This window comes from Salminus brasiliensis, chromosome 13 (genome assembly GCF_030463535.1).
Source record: "Salminus brasiliensis chromosome 13, fSalBra1.hap2, whole genome shotgun sequence".
Taxonomy (NCBI): Eukaryota; Metazoa; Chordata; class Actinopteri; order Characiformes; family Bryconidae; genus Salminus; species Salminus brasiliensis.
In genome coordinates this window covers 38,253,552-38,273,437 of record NC_132890.1, presented here as the reverse complement: position 1 = coordinate 38,273,437, position 19,886 = coordinate 38,253,552, and the positions used below count along the sequence as shown (strand labels likewise).

General features: G+C 48.0%; 1 protein-coding gene across 3 annotated transcripts; it reads right to left on the bottom strand.

Moving 5' to 3' along the window:
- Positions 1–859: 859 nt before the first annotated feature.
- On the bottom strand, positions 860–17,970 carry bicra (BRD4 interacting chromatin remodeling complex associated protein). Of its 3 annotated transcripts, XM_072694983.1 has the most exons (15): positions 17,933–17,970; positions 15,494–15,539; positions 15,323–15,368; positions 14,725–14,790; positions 12,396–14,456; positions 11,898–12,083; positions 8,421–9,062; positions 6,381–6,708; positions 6,198–6,295; positions 5,944–6,072; positions 5,266–5,315; positions 4,984–5,132; positions 4,749–4,843; positions 4,552–4,654; positions 860–4,202 (listed from the first exon to the last, which is right to left on the bottom strand). In XM_072694983.1, exons 2-15 carry the CDS (start codon positions 15,532–15,534, stop codon positions 2,500–2,502), a joined length of 5,697 nt encoding a protein of 1,898 aa, XP_072551084.1. In that variant the 5' UTR covers positions 15,535–15,539; positions 17,933–17,970; the 3' UTR covers positions 860–2,499. The 3 variants fall into 3 exon arrangements, with proteins under 3 accessions (XP_072551084.1, XP_072551086.1, XP_072551085.1); XM_072694985.1 differs by lacking the exon at positions 11,898–12,083; XM_072694984.1 differs by lacking the exon at positions 14,725–14,790.
- Between the last annotated feature and the right edge of the window lie 1,916 nt (positions 17,971–19,886).

The following is a 19,886-nucleotide window of genomic DNA, read 5'->3' as shown; positions in this document are numbered from 1 at the left end:
ATACTGAACACTGGTCCTATGTATAATTAATTTCACAGGCCATTTTAATTAGTCAATAAAATACACAGTGAGCACTGGCGACATCACCACTACTGGGAGTGGGCTGGTGCGTTTCTCCACAATTAACCATTTCACACCAAAATCACCCTGCTGGACTGTTGATTTAAAAATTGCACTGATGGCATGGAGTTATGCGGACATGGAAAAATAAGTGATGAATTTTTTCCTTTAACACGGAAACAAGTAAATCAGACTTTGTATGTTCAGTGCTTTCTGCACTCCCGACTAAGGAGTGGCTTCTTTCACCTCTATCCACACCAAAACCCTTCACAACAGTGCTGCCTATTGCACAAACAGGCTCACAGAGCCAGAGCTTAGGGTGTGTTATGCGAGTTTGGCATGGTTTATACAAGCCAGCCATTATCAGTCCAGAGCGGCACATGATGCAGCCATGCTGGGGCAGGGGCAGTATTTCACAGAGAGGAGGACCCAAAATATATCTGGACTTTTGGCTGGAGTGGGCTGCCCAAGTGAGAAAGCCTTACTTTGTGAAATACCCCCCCCTCCGCCCCAGCTAACTGTACATGCACTTTTTCCTTTACTTCTGAGCTGGGCCCAGAGCTGGGCCCAGAGCTGGGCCCAGAGCTGGGCCCAGAGCTGGGCCCACCCCCGTACCCACCCCCCGTACCCACCCTCTTTCACACTGCCTGACCTCAGGCATGTCTTCTTTTAGCTAAAAGTCACCACCTAGTGGTCAGGAAGGGAAGTGCAAGGGACTTCTTATAACGGACACCCAAATGAAAAGGTCCTCAGCCCTCACGGCATGTTTGGAAATGGCAACACACAGGCAAAAAGGTGATTCTTTCATAAAAGAAGCAAGGTTTAATTTACAGTTTTACTAAATGTACAGTTCTTTTTAAAAAGTGTCATTATACACAATAAATACAATACAAAATTAATTTGTAGTACTATACTTCAAATTCTTACAGTTCTATTTTTTCCTTTACATTATTATTGTTCATTTTCCAGGTCATTGCTTAAGCTGTGTTTGCTTTTGAATTGTCCAAAAGGGTTTCGAAGGAGTCTTAAGTGTGTGTACGAAAGAAAATAAATAGGAATAAATTAGGAGGGTGACTTCAGGGCCTCAAATGTCTGAGATCGAGCTTAGAGCTAGCAAACAGCTCACAGACAGAAAATACTGACTGAAACAGGCGTTTCTCAGGTCCTAGGCTCGGAGATCCCACAAAATGGATTTTGCCTCTTTCTGCTCAGGTGTGGAGGGCTTGGGCTCCCCAAGACTAGGACTGAGAACCACGAAAATCATCAATTTCCATAAAATGTGTGATGAGCCCTGAGGCGCGCGCACACAGCAGCGCTCCTAGAGACGCCCCCTCCCACCAAGTTTACGGCCTGAAGTGATCTGATGTCTGACTAAGCTAAATAAGCTCTTTAGGTGCATCTGAGCGTTTCAGCCAGATGTGACGGATGTAAGTAACCCCTCCAGGAAGGTAGATCTTCGAGAACAACGATGGGTAACCCTGGATTTGCCTTCAAACCTTCTTGGAGGTCACACGTTAAAGTTGCTTGGGAAAACTTTCGAGGTAATTCTGAGGTTCTCATAGGAACCTCCCGCCCCCACCCCTAAACAAAACAAAAAAAATCCCTGCACAGGTGTGTTCTGTAAAATGTGCTCCAGATGGTGACACGATTTTAGGTCAACAGCTCTGTTACTTCCTTCAGTTTTGTGAATGTGTGTCAACATCACCGTTCAATAGACCAGAAATGAGAGGTTGCACAAAACTTGCTCCTATGGATGTTTTCCAACGCAAGTCTTGCTAAGGGAAACGTTACACAAACCTTTCGAGGCCAATTCAGTATATAGTCGTAATTCGCTCACTTTGTGCTGAAGAGGGATGATCAATTGTCGCTCTCTAGTGGACAAAAGATATCCAATCCCAAGATCAAAGAATTACACCGCAGGTAAGTCAGTCCATTTGATATGATAAAACACATCACCAAAGATAAACATACACTGAAGACAGAAAGCTAGGGTTATCACGTAAATTCATCAGGGACCATAAATCAGACCAATTATTATTATTATTGTTGTTTTTAAAGTACATAAATCAAATGGACAACTGCTTGACTCATCTTGCCTCACTATGTCATTAATAATGCATTTTTATAAGAAAAGAAAAAGTGAACCCCTGTCAACAATGCGCTGATTAGGAACTGGCCTGAAGCTTCCCACCCGAGAACACAAAAAAACAACAACAAAAAAAAAAAAAAAACACATGTAAAAGTGCACTTCATCCTTTCACAAAGTACACTTACAGGGCCATATGTAAACCAAGAGAATGTTATTCTTCAGTCTCCACCCATAGACAAACAAGGCAAACACAGCTGAACAGAGGAAAGAGACTCTCCATTTCACATCCCCCTTCCTCCAAGACCCCTTCCACCTTACAGTCATTCAGCGTCTATCCACTACAGGGGCTGTTATCTACTGTGCGTCTGTGACACCAGACTTCCATTCTGCCCTCTGCCCCCTACCTGTGGGTGCTGGGACATGGAAGATGAAGATGGAGATGAAGAGGAAGAGACAGAGTGTCTGTATGTGGACGATGATGAAGACGACGATGTGCCCTGGCGGTGGTGGGTTTGGTGCTGGTTCGTTAGGTTCGCGGCATGGACCCTGCCCATGGCTCCCCTGCCCGGCGGGCCCTGCTGCAGGTTCAGTATGCTGTCTATGGCACACTGCAGGTGTTCGTTGAGCGAGTCGTCCGGTGGGGGACTGCCGCTCGAGAAGCTGGCGTTGTCCATGTCTGGGGAGTCCGATTTACACCGCTTAGCAGGAAGTGACGATGAGTCTCTCGTGCAGGACGATTCTCCTGGAGACGGAGGGCCTGGTGCATGCTGGTCCATCTGAAATGTCCCCAGTGTCCGCTCTCTGTTTTTACTCACCAAGCCTTTTATCCTGCCCATGCGAGTCCCGCTGTCCCCCTCATCCTCTTTGTCAGAGAACTGCTGCTGCTGCTGTTGGTGGTGGTGGTGGTGATAAGCATTTTTGATGCCACGAAAGAACTCGTCCTCTACTGCCATCAGGCCTTGTGAGCCAGGGTCGGCGTGGGGGTGAGCGGGCCCGCTGCCACCCTGCCGCTCCAGCTTCACGCTGGCGATCACCGTCCGCTCTGGTTGAGGAGAAGAGGTGAGGGGCCCTGCGGGTGCCGGCTGTGGTATGGGCATTATATCACCGCCACCTGGTACTCCTGGTCGGTGACGAGGGCTGATGTTCTCGCGGTAGGTTTTGCGCAATGGGAGACGGCAGGTGGTCGCCTGAGGCGTCGTTGTGGAGGTAGGGTTCCGTTTGACCCCGCCCACTTCATGGTGCTCCAGAGTGCCGTTCATCTGGGCAGAAGAGGTGGAAGAGGAGGATGACGACCATGAGTGAGATCCAGAGGAAGTAGGGGCAGCGGAGGAGGAAGCTGTGCTGCTGGGGGTAGAGCTTGCATGTGTGGTCACTGCACTGAAAGTGGTGGAGGAAGTGGGGTTACAAGTGGGGGGTGGAGTCCTAATGACCGTTGCCGTTTGTGTTACAGGGGGTCTGGTTTTGGAGGGTGGCTCAGCGGTCTGTGGTTGCGGGGTGTGCTGGGTCTGTGAATGAACAGGGTCTAAGGCAGTGTTGTGAACCACTTTGCTGAACCCTGCCTCCTGCTTTATCTTCAGTTTCAAGCCAATTCGTTGTCGTGCCTCATAGGTCTTCATAGGAGGCTTGCTGGTCCGCTGCGGGAGTGCGTCGTCGTCATCGTCGGCAGAACGCGCGGAGGACGAGGAGCGGCCGAAAGAGCGCTCCGAGCTCTGTGCTGCGGGCTCGGCGTTGGGCCGCACCACTGGCACAGGCGTGGGGGAGCAGCTGGTGGACCAGGATACCAGCGCTCCCCCTCCTCCTTGTTTGATCACTAGCTTGGTAGGAGGGAAAGAAGGGGGAGAGGTGGCAGCTGTGGGAGCGGCAGTAGGGGCAGGTGTGGGGGCAGCAGTGGGAGTAGCAGTGACTGAGGGAGGAGCTGGAGACGGGGTGGCAGGTACAGGGGCCGCCGCTGGAGCGGATGGCCCTGTTCGGACAGAGCTCAGCTCCACTGCCGGAGGCCTCGCAGCACTGTCAGCACTTCTGCTCAGCAAACAGGAGTTTGCCACAAACTCTTCTGCAGAGAAAGATTGACATCGCAGGAATTAAAAGATCATCAGTAATTAAAAACACTCACAGTATTCTTCACTGAGGCTTTGAGGATTGCTCTCTCAGTCTGTGTTGATCGACGCCGGACATTTGCCATGCGAGCTGCTGCATGCCACTATACAAACATAAACCACCATGCCAATTTGGCCATATCCTTCACCAGTTCTTGAAGGCCAAAGCAGTGTATATTTAGCACTCCACTGAGACTCCCTTACATGCACTGATGATCTTAAATGGGTTAAGAAAGTCTGACACCAGCCCGCCTTCCCCTATATACTGAACTCTGAATTCTCATACACTATAAACCGGCTGTGTACCTGGTTTTTCTTTAGCCAGTATCCTGTCCTGGTTCAGCGCAATCTTCTCTTCCTGGATGAACATCCGATCAATCATCACCATCTCAGCAGAAGGGCCCAGCCTCTGTTTAGAGCAACCAACAAAAGAGCACCAGTAACACATCAGCACTAGGACAGTCTATAGTGGAACAGACGAGAAGCCTTGTGTGCGCTCATACCCTTGATTCTTCAAATAGTAGGTGACGGTATTTGTCCAGCATAGCTTGCGTTCGCTTCAGAAGTTGGCATGAGACGTTTTGAAACTCGTCATCCACTGGGCAGAGAGGCAGAGAGCAAGTGTTACACAAACAGTGCTAAATGCAAGGACACGACGCAGAACCAGTCAGCGAGCTCCCCAAGTGAACCGGTTAGCCTGATAATTCATAGACATTTAAACAGGTATAGGGCAGTTACCTCTGCGGTAGTCTTGAGAGGAGGGAGCCATGCCTTGGTACAGGTGATAGGGCAGCAGACGGTGCAAAGTGTCCTCAAAAGAACGGAAAGGTGAGCTGTAGTCTGGGTGCAATACAGAACCCTGAAGCTTCCTCAGCTGTTCCAGCATTCTACAAACACACAGACACACCCATGGCCATTAGCACATAATCCAGACAAGTGTTACTACTGTACTATATTTGTAAGACAAGGGGGGAAAACAAAAAGGCAGACAGCAATCTGCACCTTTAAAACAGTACTTACCGAGCCTCTTTGCTTGGCTCCATACTGAAAGGCCTTTTTAAAGCTGTAGTCTGTGGAAGATCATTCAAATAAAGGTTTTAATAAAAATACATACATTCACTGTCATTGTTGCACAAAAAACATTTGTCCTGTTTTTGTTTTTGGAAATCCAATTCCTATTGTATCAGAATTTCATGATGGAGCAATAGAAATGCTCCAAATTGACGGCATAGAATCAAATTTTATATTATATTTTTACTTTTATAAAAGCTGCCATTTTGACAACACAAGCTTTCAGGGTGACCGCAACAATACACATCTACTACACTGTAAAGACATGGTAAAACTGCAGTGGTGTAGTAGTGTATCCTACTGTATAGTTCTCCATGAGCCTCAAACCAATACGGACTGGTCCTGACCGACACATTTAAGAGACTGTAGGAAATGGCGTGCTCACTAGTACAGATTATAGGGTGTTAAGTGTGATCAAATTAAACAAGCAAGGCCACGAAGCCAGACAGCACCAGACCATCTTCTCAAAATCAAGAGCAACGAGGAAAGGCACACTTCTTTTAACCATATTAGCTCAGGAATTTAAGGGCTCACAGCTGGAGCACCATCATAAAATACTGTTGGATGCTCGAACAAACTGAAAAAGGAAAAGGTGAACGGTTACATCCCTACAGCAACAGAGCTTACCTGAGTTTGAACAGGAGCAGGAGGCTGTGGTGCAGGCATCTGCGAGAGTCCGCTGCTCAGAACCTGAATCTGTAACCCTGGTTTACCTAACGTGAGCCCTCCAACTCCACTTATGACCCCTGTCTTTGCCTGCAGTGGAAAGAATATTAAAGTACAAGAACATAAAACCACAATCATCTTTAAAAATAATGTTATTGAACGACATGTAATCATGCATCAACCAGCAAAAGTGTATGACTTGAAGACTTGAATACCTGAACAGCCTGGGCGAGGTTTGGGGGGGCTATTCCCTGGTTGACCGTAACCCCAGTAGGCCCTGGAGCTCCAGCAAGAACCTGTATGTCATTTGAACCTGCGGAGGAAACAAGAAAGCCGTTAAGGACAAGCAAACAAAAGGGAAGAGAAAATTCTTGCAAGGTGACAAGCCAAGAGCCTACCTGTAGCGGAGGACTTGACGAGCACGGATTTCTGCTGCAGGACAGATGGGACTGATCCACTGACCACAGGACCGGCTGACGACGTCACCACTTGTGCTGTAGGCTGCTCAGGTAGTTTGCTGAACTGACTTGTGCCTTGCGGCTGAGCTTGAGCTTGGGTCTGAGCCTGTGCCTGTGCCTGAGCTTGAGCTTGGGCCTGGGCTTGAGCATGAGCATGGGCTTGAGCTTGGGCCTGGGCTTGAGCATGGGCTTGGGCCTGGGCCTGGGCATGGGCTTGAGCTTGAGCCTGGGCCTGTTGTTTGGCCTGTAGCAGGATGTTCTGCTGAACCTGAATGAAACACAGAAGCACACTGGTCTCAGGCTTTGTATTCTCACATGAGGAAAGCTGACTGAGCAGCAGATATTCTCCTGTTCATACTCCTCTTAGTCAGGAATGACAGGACACAGCAGTGACTTGCTGACGTCAGAATGAGAGACAGCGGTCAGCGGTGTACATTCACATATTATAACAAACAAAGAGCTGCAACTCAAGACCGTTAACCGTTTAAAATAAACTGCTTCAAGAAAGAGCTGGACCTTGAAGAGCCCATTAGTCAGATAGGTCAATGTTCAGTTGAGCAGTGTGACCTTCCTATTACATCAAGTGGTTAATCATGATTATTATAATAATAATAATAATAATTCTTATTATAATAAAGACACCCAAGGACTCACTAACAAAAAGTCACACACAAAGTTGATTACTTATAGTGGTACACACCAACATCGAATCGTATACACGCTAGTCAGCGGACTCGTGCATGGGATCTAATGGGCCAGCAGTCTGACCATCATACTGGGCTTATACTGGTCATAGCCAGTATTAAAGGATTTTCAAACGACTGATGGAAGTGACTTTTTGATTTATAGACAACAACAAGCTCTGCATATAATATGTTGGGTTTCTCACAGTTATTAAACATCCTAACATCAAATCCATTTGCTTCTTCCTGGTCAGAGTAAGTCCAGAGCCTACCCAGAATTATGGAGACACAAAGCAGGAATACCCCCTGAAAAGGACGGTACCTGTTATTAGGTTAAATACAGTCATTTCACAGGTGCACATGCCACCCGGAAATGTCAAGCTGTTCAACTGATGGATTTGCATGGTATTGTGGGAATTGTGGAGTTTGCTATGGTAACTGTAGTCCACATTTTCCTTCCTTTAAGGGTCAAATACAACGACGACAAGAACTAAGAAATGCTATATACTGTGATCATACTGGTTGCAACCCTATACAGCTCAACATAGAACAAACTAACTAGCACATCGCTGTGGCTGTTGAGTAAGGTTACCCTCTAGAATGCAGAGCGCCATTTGCATTATTTTACCTTTCATTTAACATGCTTTAATGTTTGGATTAGTGCTGGGAAATGGGGACAATATTTGATCATACCGGGATAAATTCATTTTATTTTATGCTTTTATGAGTGCATTGTGCATGTTTCATCACAGTACTCAGTATGGGCGAGTATTTAGATGGCAGTTTTTTTTTTTTTAATTATGCTGTTGGTGCATTTGGTCTACGTGACGAAATATTGTGATAAATAAAAATCATTAACAAAAAATGTCTTTAAATATCGTGATGTACATTATTTCCATATCATCCAGCTCTAGTTTGGATACACCTCAGGCAGGACAGTGCTTATCAGCTTGATTTGGGCAGGGACAAACACCCGTAATAATTCTATTACTCTAACCCTATGAGTGAAACGCCTCCTATATGGCCAGTACTTGAGTGGAACTACTGATTGGAGTCCTGAAAGGTTTGACTCCCAGTGCTCACCCTCAAACACGAACCACACAAGAAATCCCCCCAAAAAAACCCACACATCTCCACGATACTACGTTCAACAATGAGCCGCTCACTTTACCGAACCAAAGAACGTGGGGAGCATCTCCGTACGCACTCTGGCCCTTAACTGGCAATTACCTGTGCACCAGATCCTACCTGCAATACGGGAAACTTTAGGTGCAGTAAGTTTTGACAAGAGGCTTACCTGGTGGAGCTTTTCCAACAGCTGCTTCTGTTGTGGCGAGGGCTGGGCGATGGCGGACATGGTTTGTAGCTGGGCATTAATCAGCTGTAAATGATGCTGCTGTTCGGCATTCAGACCCGGCACTGCGACCTGCTGTTTCAACACTGCCCCAGCGGGGGTGCTTACCGTCGGTGTTGCAAACTGAAAGGCGGGAGGTGCCTGCGGAGGCTTCGGGGAGCAAGAGGAGGAAGGTGGCTGCTCCTGTTGGAGAACCACAGGCTGGGGGATTGGCTGGGGCAGAACCTGGGGAAGCTGTACTTGGATCTGCTGAGGCTGTGGCTGAGCAGACTGTGCAGCTAGCTGAGGCGCCTGTGGAGAGCCCCCTATCTGATTGTGTATTATGAAGAGCGGAGGTAGAGAGGAAGGCGTGCATGCGCGAGTGGGTGTCTGGGACTGAGAAGGTGGCTGTGCCTGGGGCTGAGAGGGAGGTCGGGACTGTGGAGGAGGGTGAGGAGACTGGATCTGTTGGCCCAGTGTGAGAGGAGAAGCCTGTGAGGGTTGCGGGCTGTCGGACAAAGTCGGTGTCGCGCTGTTAGAGGGCCCGGACTGAGAGGGGGAGGCGCTTTGGATTTTTAGAGCCTGCTGATGCGCCACGGATGGAACCTGGAGATCAGGAGGCAAGACGTACAACAGGTTACTTGAGAACGTCATCACTGTGCTTTCAGTTCAATTTTTGGATTATTTTTTTTTTATTTACATCAAGGATTGCATGTCATTCTTTTTTTTAGGGGGTAGGGGGGGCTGCAGCAATATACAAAAATAAGCAGCAATAATCGGACAGCAAGCAGAAGTGACAGTCAACATTTTAAAAAGCTTGAAAACCAGCTACAAACCAGGCAAACAGAGAAAGAAAAATGTCTCCATTGCACAGAACATTTAACTGTACAAGAGACATTTTAAATAGGAAGTATGATTAAAAACAACAAGATCTTCACTGGGGAGGGAGGTGGGGGAATGTGGCGGTGGTGGGAGCGGGGGCGGGGTCACATTTTAGATCACAAAGATCGAACCATAAACCAAGAGGGACAAAGTTATCCACTGGAGGCAGCAAAGCAAGGAGAGAGGCTCTAAGCCTCAAACATGATCTTGAGGAAGGGGGGAGGTCGTCTTTTGAGGGGTAGGAAGTAGGGTTTCATTGGAGTAAAATAAAAAAAAAAAAAAGGAAAGCTTAAGCGTGTAAATGAAGATGAGTGAATTAGATGGATTACTATGGGAGGAGATGTGCACCCCACACTGACACCAAGCAGTGAAAGATTCAGCTGGACATTCACTCATTCACACTGACTGAAGTGTGTGTGTGTGTGTGTGTGTGTGTGTGTGTGTGTGTGTGTGTGTGTGTGTGTGTGTGTGTGTGTTTGGGGGGGGGGGGGGGTTCTCAATCTACCCTTATATCCTGTTTCATGCAAATTCTCCATGTTGGCAGATTGAGAACATAATCAAAGCATGCAGACTGGTTAGTATTACACACACACCAACATCCATATGACTGGAGGAGAGCTAACTAGCAGTCTGAATAAAAATAAATAAATAAATAAATCAATATTGAACTGGGTTATTGGGTTTTTGGGGGGTTCTGGTAAACAAACTCATGTATCATTTGTTAATTATGTCTTTAATCCATGTTCACACACAAACTGGGTTATCCTTTGAAAGATCTGCCACAACTTCAATAAATTAAAAAATATGATCATGAATTATAAACTCTTACATGTACACTTTGGACAAAAGTATTGGGACATGTGCTCATTCACAGATTCTTCTGAAATTAAGGGGATTTAAGAGTTGACCCTGCTTCTGTTGGAGTAACTGTCTCTACTGTCCAGAGAAGAAGACTTTCTACTAGATTCTGGAGAATCTTTGCTGTGAGAATTTGATTGCATTCAGCTGTTAATGAGATCAGGATGTTGGATGATCAGCACTCCATCCCATCCCCAGCTCCTCCTAAAAGTAAAGCTTTAAACCCCTCTAGCCCAAAATCATTAGGTAAGCGCAGCAGAAATCCAATATTTATCTGCTGAGCCCAATACAGAAACATCTAGAATACTGAGACTACCTGGAGTAGCACAACTTAATTAATATATTTTAATATAAATTAATATATTTTAAACAAGTGCAGTGCAATATTTATATACCATAAAATTCTGATTTGATATTAGTCCAGCGTCTGATCTTTTTTATGTGTCCTACCAGAACCAACTGCGGTTTGGGCATCGTAGTTCGGTGCTTACAGTCAGATGGAGACAACGTGGTAAGCAGGAAGCTATAGACAAAGTGTCCACAATGTGGATGAAGACTGACGAACGCAGGGTGGAACCAAGTTTCACCCAGAAAACTGAAGCTGTTGACCATTAGCAGTCTGGATCAGTACGGCACTGAGGGAATTACAGTGGATTTATAAGGACAGCTATGGAGAGTAAGAAAACGGATATATCAGAGTGTGTATATTCAGTACTCCACATCTAACAAGGCTACTTTAATTTTAAACTCAGATTTTATGAATATGATGGTATGTTTTCATAGTTTTCCTAAGATATGAATGTAAAATAGAAAATGGCATCATCAATATACTGAATCGTAATATCTGTATCGTGATTCGCATCGTGTCAACAGGTTCTTGCCAATATACAGCCCTCTCTAATTATTCTAATTTATATTTATTTCTAATTATATTATATATCTTATATATCTCTAACTCATTGTTCTGTGTACAAGTGAAACCACTGAAAATAAAGTAAGTACTTTAGTTTCCATTATATTTCAACCCAAAGTTGTGGTGGACTGGACGAGGACAGTGCGTCAGCGTGTGTATGTATTTGCTTTGCCCTCCACTGTACCGAAGTCCAAACCGTGGTGAGAACCTAACTGTGTATACCGCTACACCCCTTTTATCTTCCACAATATAACTGCATCCAAAAAAATCATAATGATTGAGCACATCTTTATAAATCTTTTCCTGAGTGTTTGAGAGAATTTCAAATACCTGTGAAAGCGGCTCATTCACTCCGCAGGTGTTCTAACATAATTTGCAGGTCAAACATGAGTTAATTTGCCAAAATGTAAAATCCTGTGTATCAAAGAATAGGGGAGGCTCCAACAAGCACAAACCAGGTGAAAAAGCACGCTATATACGAAAAGATAAACGCCCCAGCAGCGTCGTCGTCCTCCCACTTAACCCAAGTAACCCAAAGGGCATGAGCACAGATGTGAGGAGAGGCAACGAAACTGAAGATGATGAAAACAATGCCAGCATGCAGGAGGGGGACACAGCGACTGAAAGGGGACTTGATGTTGAGCAGAAAGGCGTGGCAGATAGGAAGGTCAAGTGTGTGCGAGTGTGGGAGGGTAGGGTACAGCTCGGCTAGGAGACAGGGTGTTCCGGTATGTAACGGTGCCAGCAACAAGTGGGTGGGGCTTAGTGTGGAGCACAAGCTCATCTACCTTGTTAACCAATGCTGCCATGTGAGCGGGGCCGAGGGAGGGGCTCGGACTCTGCCCCGGGCGAGTTTCGGCTAACGGGTTGTCATGGCCTGTAGGGGCGGGACCAGAGCTGCCGCCGCTGACGATAACAGACGCAGGTACGCCCACAGAGGCAGGTGGGTCTTTCCCTGCTTGGTGCTGCTGGTCCTGACACGAGCACATTTGTCAGTTCAGGGAAGGAGGGAGGGAGGGAGGGAGGGAGAGGTACAACAGTAATCCAAACTGGAACACGTTCAGCAGGGCTCTACATCGTAAAAAGAATGGTCACACAGACCCAAAGCAGGACAGAGCTTCCTGCACTGGATGCACCATTCTGCATTATCTGACCCCTGGACATGGCCCTGATCAAAGGTCCGTTTGGGGATTTCATGCTCCAAACATTGTTAGTTTCCCAGCTAATGAACAAAGTTTACACGCCGCACAAAAAATGAAAATAAATAAATAGAGAAACACACTGACCTGCTGCAGGAACATCTGCATGGGCTCCTGGCCGAGGATCATGCTGGAGCCTGGCTGCGTGAACAACACCTTTCCTGGACTGTGCTGGGCCTGGTGGCCCAAACCCACAGTGGTCACGGAGGGCGCAGATGTAACCACCACACAAGATGGAGCTGTAGAAGAGGGAGCCGAGGCAGGTGCTGAAACGGATGGAGCCGTCTGTACAGTCAGGATGGAGGTTTGGGGTTGGGTTTGGGGTTGAGCAGCTTGCTCAGTTGAGCTACCCAGCACGGTGATGCTCTCTCCCGGCTGGCACTGTGCCATGGCTGCTGCGCCAGTGCTGCTGTTGGTGGGAATGCCGGTAGTCTGCTGTTGAAGGGTTGGCTGCAAACTGACCGCTGGGCTCAGTCCCTCGATTGACAGGGAATTCTGTATAGGCATGCCCTGTATAACCGTCTGAACGTGTCCTGTGACTGGATGCGCTTGATTCTGAGTCTGGGCTAGGGAGACGGGCATCTGGAACAGCGTGGGATGGCCCATCTGACCAGACTGGAGCTGGATGGGCCCAGAAAGAATGTGGGCAGCACCCGGATGACCCTGTGAGGCCAAAACCTGGCCAAGATTGATGTTCTGATTGGCTGTTAAAATTTGATTGGCAGCAATTATCTGTCCACTTGGTCCCGAACTGGTGATAATGTGACCCCCAGGGTGCTGAGTCAAGATCTGACCGCCAGCCTGAAGCCCTGGGAGAAGAAACTGATGGTTCTGACCTTGTAGGACAGCCTGAGAAGGAATGACAATGCTGCCCTGTTGATTTAGCAGGTGAACACTAAGGGGTTTGCCTGATGCAGGAGCACCCTGTTGCTTAAACAGAGCTTGGGGAAATTGCGCCCCCTGCGTGGTGGCCTGTGTACTCAACACAACATTTGAACCTGGCTTGCCAGTCAGGAAGGCTACGTTCTGAGCAGCAGATACTGGAACTTGCTGCACTCCAATGGTCTTATTGGCCTCGTTCTGCAACGCATGTTGGGCTGGAAGTTGCTGCTGTGGCTGTGGCTGCTGTTTAAAGAGTTTGGGTTGTATGGTGCCACCTTGTGGAGGTTTGGGCTGTATCGGAGTTGGTGTTCGCTGGATGATGACATTCGGCATAATTTGGCTCTGGGTCTGAGGTTGGGTTTGAGGTCCGAGCCCTGCGCTTAGAGCAGCACTACTGAATCCCACTATGCCACTCGGGGTGGCCATTGTGGTACCACTGCTGTTGGCATTTGTGGTGCTGACACAAACAGCCGGGCCATTCAAAGAAGGGGACCCTAGAGTGGCCTTGCCTCCCTGAATCAAAAGCCCCCCTCCAGAGCTCAGCACAGAACCTCCGAGACCAGCCTGGGCTCCAGCACTTGCAGCATCGGGCCCAGGTTGGTGCAGCTGATAGCTACCCATGGTTTTAGTCAGGATCTGCTGCCCAGATGGGTTGATGGTCATTACAGTGGGTTGTCCCACGACTTGAATCTGTCCAATGCCCAAATGTCCTGACTGGCTTCCATTGGGTAAAGCCTGAAGGCTTGAAATGGGTTGAAGGGTCACATTTCCAAGTCCGACTTGCTGCATGAACGGCTGGACACTGATGGCCTTGTTCATAACCTGTTGCTGAATCTGCAGGCCGGGGTGAGCCAGGACGGAGCCCAGCATGTCCGTGGGCGCGGTGGAAGGAGTGGTAGTGGAACCTTGGCCGGGAAAGATCTGTGCAGCTCCTCCAATGCCCACCCCAGGCAAACTACTGGCATCAGGCAATGGTTGGACCACCTGTGTCAGATTGGTTAGCCCAAAAGAGCTAAGATCGAGCTCGGCTTCCGCTTCTTGAAGGCTCTGTTCTGTGATGTTGGCTTCCGCCAGACTCTGCTGCAGAATGTCACATGGTTCGTGATTCGAGTCAACACCATTGCTTCCGCCATCTCCGCCTCCTCCTGGTGAGCCTCCAAGGATGTCATCGTCCTCCAGGAAGTCCAAATCGACGCTGACTCGGGGCAGCCCAGATGGCTCGCTCGTCGATAGCTGAGCCTGTGGCTGGACTTCAGGAACATGTCCCTAGAGGAGACAGAAAAGCCAAGGTTTGCATGTGGACACTGGATCACGCAATTGGGGTGGGATGGTTGGGGGGGCAGGAAACAAATGGTAGGGATGGCTATGAGATGGTAGGCCTACACCGTACCAGAGGCCCAGACAGCTTTATTGATTCACCTCTGATGGTCGCTGGTATGCTTGTATCTGATTTGATGGGCGGGACCGGAGAATGCATGCTACATAAAAGGGATGGAGACGAGAGGGTGGGGGGGTAATGGGGGAAATTACTCACCCCAGCGCTGGAGAAGAACGAGCTGGACGGGTCACTCGAGCCATCCAAAAGGTCGTCAGTGTCCAGCTACAGACAGACATACCCCGGATAGGATAGACAAACCGCCACGCCACAGACAAGGAGACACAAGGGGCAGGGAGTAGATGCAGAAGGGCAAAGGACCAAAGGTGGAAAGGCAAAGGAAGAGCAAAGTGAAGATAGTGTCCAGACCCACCAGAACACAAAAAGCACAGCACAAAGTACATGCGCAAGTGAGCAACGGAACAGTTAAGTAGGTCAAACAGGAGTCAAAAGACAGGAAACATTAGATTAGTACGCCGTTTTTGTGATTTAACAAAAGAGGGAAAATGAGGGGTGAAATTAAGAGGTGCTGTCTTAGTGTACAGAAGAGGCCCATAAGCAGAACAAACGATTTAAGAGACAGAAGCGACCTCCTGGAGAGGGGCTGGGTGAGCGGGAACTTTTAGGCTAGCGGGTCATTCAAGTGTCCGTGTTGACGATGTGTGCGCGAGATGACCAAGGGCTGCTTTTTCAAAAGGGGTGTTTCTATCTTAAGTCACGACCGTTTATGACACCTGCCAAAACATGTAGTACTCACTTGTGTTTCTGATCCATGAAGAAAGTCATTGAGAGCTTGTGGGTCACTGCAAAATAAAGCAGAATCATTCAGATGGGTCAGATCAATGAATACCACTGAATTTATATCCAACAGTCCATAATTGACCAATTTTCTAGTTTTTGCAGGCTGTGAGAAGAACCAGAAACTTACCAAATTACATCTAGCAAGCACCTGCCATCTTCATCATCCATGTCAACTGAAAAGCCACAGAAATGATTAGCAAACATTTTTTAACAGTTTGAGCAATTTCAAACACCACGTTACTCTTTATAAACATTATAAGCCACATGAATATGATTAATAACGCAACCACTGTTAGAGTGGAACCCTGTGCTATTTTGCTCTTACCATAAAGCAACAGATAAAAAGTTATAATAATACCCAGGTTTACCAGGTCAGCCCAAAGGCATTCAGCATTGCAAGCCTTGAAATAAAACTAAAAAAATGTTTTAAATCAATTATTAAAAATCAATCATACAGTCCCTCTACGTGTAGGTTGCCTCTTTTGCACTGTATTGTGCCACGGTTGCAACAGGATTCCTACAGAAAACAGGAGCCGGAAACGGGGTTCTCTTCAGAAGTGCGGCTCTGGAGCTAAAGCTGGAAGGACTGCATGAATATTTGAGCCGATTTACATTTTTAACTTTAGCTAAATTTAACAAAGTGAACGAAGGAGAAAACATTTAATTCCTCTTAAAAACCATTACATTTTTAATAACACATTATTTTACTGGGTTAACGAATGTTAATAGTATTAGATATGTCCAACAAAGTCTCGCACGCCTTACGAGTCGAGGCTGCCTTAAAAAAAAAAAAAACACACACACAGCTGACACTGAGCTAAATACCTACGGTGAGGATTTAAGACCAGGCTAAATAAATAAATAAATAAATAAATCTATGCAAAATCGTCCGAGTCCTCCGTAATAAGAAGCCGTCTTCAACAACTCCTTAGACCAAAACACCCTACAAAGCAGACCAGAGACTAGCTCTGCACAGCTGATGTAATTAGGATATCTACTGAATACTGAGGATTTCTCAGCAATCATAACAAAACTCTTAAACTCTTAATGCTGTGCAAATTATACACACACACACACACACACACACACACACACACACACACACACACACTTCTTCGTAAGTATTTTTTGGGCAACAAAAGACATTCCTATATGTTTAGGGCTGGTATCCAGATATAGGACTATAACTAACAAAAGTTCAGCCGGTCTCACACACACACACACACACACACACACACACACATATATGGAAGCCCGTTCCCACCACTTCACTTTCTCCTGAAAGTTTCACAAAATAATGGCACAGCAGTCAGATCTCATAATAACGAGATAGCATCTCAACATAGTGAGATAATGATAATAATAATGAAAAACAAACAATTCTCTAAACAATAACAATAATAATAATAATGATAATAATAATAATAATAATAATGGCTTAGTTGTAGGGTGAGTGTCAGGAACGAGCTCCGGACAGGCCCTGCTCTCCCTGTAGGAGCTCCATTATCTGAGCCGCGGTTCGGAGGGGAGGGCAGGTCGGAGCCGGGCTGGAGGGAACGCGCGGTTTCCCACCATCTCTCCAAACCTCACCCCTCACCCCTCACCTGCACTTCAGCTCCAGCACAGGAGCCCGGAGGAGCCCGGAGGAGCCCGGGGTGAACTTACTGAGGCTTCAACACCGAGCGGAACACTTTAATTAGGAAGTTCCGACTCCCGGGTCACTGTGCAGTCTCCCGGCTCCTCCACCCCGTCCCATCCTCCAGTGTGTACAAAAGTGAACCCCTTAAAAACACACACACCAGTACCAGTACCAGCAGTACCACCAGCACCAGCAGCTGAGGGCAGGACAAGGCCAGCTCAGGGACAGTCCTCCACGCACCTAACAGCATCCCACCGGAGAGCACCGGGACCTGAGCGGAGGACACGGCGGCTCTGGACCTCCGGGACACGGCGGCTCCACTTTAGCTTCGCGCTAGCACAACTTCATCGCTCCGGGCCCGGTTCGGCGCCGCGCAGCCGCTTCCAGCCGGGAAGCCGAGGTCCGGAGGACTGCGCGGGTTCGGCTAAACGCGTCGAGCGCGTATTTCGCTCCGTGTGCGCGAGCCCCCCGACCCCCGCTCTGCAGCAGCTCCGGTTAGCAGTAGCCAGCTAGCCGACTAGCAGCAGCTCCGCGTTAACAGGTTCAGACGCAGCGCAAATAAACCTGACAAGAACCGCATCTCGCCCCCGAGCGCGAGCGCGAGCGCTGCACGGCCGGTCCGCGAGGACAGCACGGAACACGGAGGGCAAAGCCCGAGGGTTAGGCGAGCCCGCGCGAGCTGCTGCGTAGCCTGGTATCTTTATCCTAGCGGAGCTGCGACCTGAGTTAGTGTTGGGATAGTCTGGAGCAGGGGGGTATGCTTGGGAATTCGCTGTAAAATCCACACGTTCGCCGCCTCATGCAAGACCTCGGCCGTGCGGGGGTGGTAGGGCTGCGCTTCGGGGTCGGGCTGCAGCATGCAGAGGGTGCAGCTTTGCAGTAGTTATTGAGATTTATAGAGAAAATCCTACATTGTAACAAACTCACCCGAGACGGTAGAGGTGCAGGCAGCGCGGGGTCTCCGGAACGGCCCTGCACGGGCTCCCAGGCAGGACCCAAGCACAGAGCGCACAAGCAGGAAACGGAGGGCCGCGGCGTTCGCCTGCTTCATAAACCGATCACCTGTAAACCAGCAGCAGCAGCAGCAGCAGCAGCCTGCCCAGCTCCCCCAACACTGCCGCCTCTAACAGCCTCACTCTCCTACTGTGGTCTAAATAATGCGTGCCTTCTTCTTTTTTATTATTATTTTTACTTTATTTATTTGTGACTTTACTCGAATCCTTTAATGTGGAACTTTTATGGAGAAACCTCGTAAAACCGTGCTGTATTTATCATGACGAAACACCTCTTTTATTTTTTTGCATTTCCTTGCGATTTTGTTACGTTAGTTGTAATAACCTTTATCATTTTTATCATTTTTTTCTATTTAGTTTTTATTTTTTATTTCTTTTTTCCCGTAACATTTGTGTGGATTTAAATAATACTACGTTTTAAACATATTATTATTATTATTATTATTATTATTATTATTATTATTGTTGTTATTATTATTATTATACAAACAAACAGCCTTTCCTAACATTTTTCCACTCTTATGCTGAAAGGGTGCTTATTATGTATGTAAACATTTTTAACATGTTTAATTATAAATCCACAGCTCTAATATCTCAATCTAATTTCAAGCTTTTGTGTTTTGAGAGATATAAAACAAAAAGTCGATAACATGTCAGTGCCTTTGAACAATAAAGGTAATAAAACCCAGAACATATTGAATGTTATTGTTGGTAAATGAGTCCTGGTGGTCAGTGCTGTGTGTGAGGGTGCAGGGTTCTGGGGGGTCAGTGCTGTGTGTGAGGGTGCAGGGTTCTTGGTTCTGGGTGGTCAGTGCTGTGTGTGAGGGTGCAGGGTTCTGGGGGGTCAGTGCTGTGTGTGAGGGTGCAGGGTTCTTGGTTCTGGGTGGTCAGTGCTGTGTGTGAGGGTGCAGGGTTCTTGGTTCTGGGGGGTCAGTGCTGTGTGTGAGGGTGCAGGGTTCTTGGTTCTGGGTGGTCAGTGCTGTGTGTGAGGGTGCAGGGTTCTTGGTTCTGGGTGGTCAGTGCTGTGTGTGAGGGTGCAGGGTTCTTGGTTCTGGGGGGTCAGTGCTGTGTGTGAGGGTGCAGGGTTCTTGGTTCTGGGTGGTCAGTGCTGTGTGTGAGGGTGCAGGGTTCTTGGTTCTGGGTGGTCAGTGCTGTGTGTGAGGGTGCAGGGTTCTTGGTTCTGGGGGGTCAGTGCTGTGTGTGAGGGTGCAGGGTTCTTGGTTCTGGGGGGTCAGTGCTGTGTGTGAGGGTGCAGGGTTCTTGGTTCTGGGTGGTCAGTGCTGTGTGTGAGGGTGCAGGGTTCTTGGTTCTGGGGGGTCAGTGCTGTGTGTGAGGGTGCAGGGTTCTTGGTTCTGGGGGGTCAGTGCTGTGTGTGAGGGTGCAGGGTTCTTGGTTCTGGGTGGTCAGTGCTGTGTGTGAGGGTGCAGGGTTCTTGGTTCTGGGGGGTCAGTGCTGTGTGTGAGGGTGCAGGGTTCTTGGTTCTGGGTGGTCAGTGCTGTGTGTGAGGGTGCAGGGTTCTTGGTTCTGGGTGGTCAGTGCTGTGTGTGAGGGTGCAGGGTTCTTGGTTCTGGGTGGTCAGTGCTGTGTGTGAGGGTGCAGGGTTCTTGGTTCTGGGTGGTCAGTGCTGTGTGTGAGGGTGCAGGGTTCTTGGTTCTGGGGGGTCAGTGCTGTGTGTGAGGGTGCAGGGTTCAGGCGCGCGCGGGTGACTGACTCAGAATAACCGACAGGCGTTTGCGCTCACTGCTCCGGTCTGGGTCCGGATCCCTTTATGCCACAGATGTGTATTTTGGATGAAACACTGCGGACTGTGATTGGGTCTCTTTTTGAACCTCACGGGCTGAGAGGTGGATCAGACCGAGCGGTTTATG

Excerpts from the sequence above, each read along its gene's own strand:
- bicra (XM_072694983.1), bottom strand. The coding sequence starts at position 15,534 with ATGGATGATGAAGATGGCAGGTGCTTGCTAGATGTAATTTG. Across the intron at positions 6,296-6,380 it reads CGTCAAGTCCTCCGCTACAG|GTTCAAATGACATACAGGTT; the intron begins GTAGGCTCTTGG and ends TTTCCTCCGCAG. Across the intron at positions 4,844-4,983 it reads CTCTCAAGACTACCGCAGAG|TGGATGACGAGTTTCAAAAC; the intron begins GTAACTGCCCTA and ends CTCTCTGCCCAG.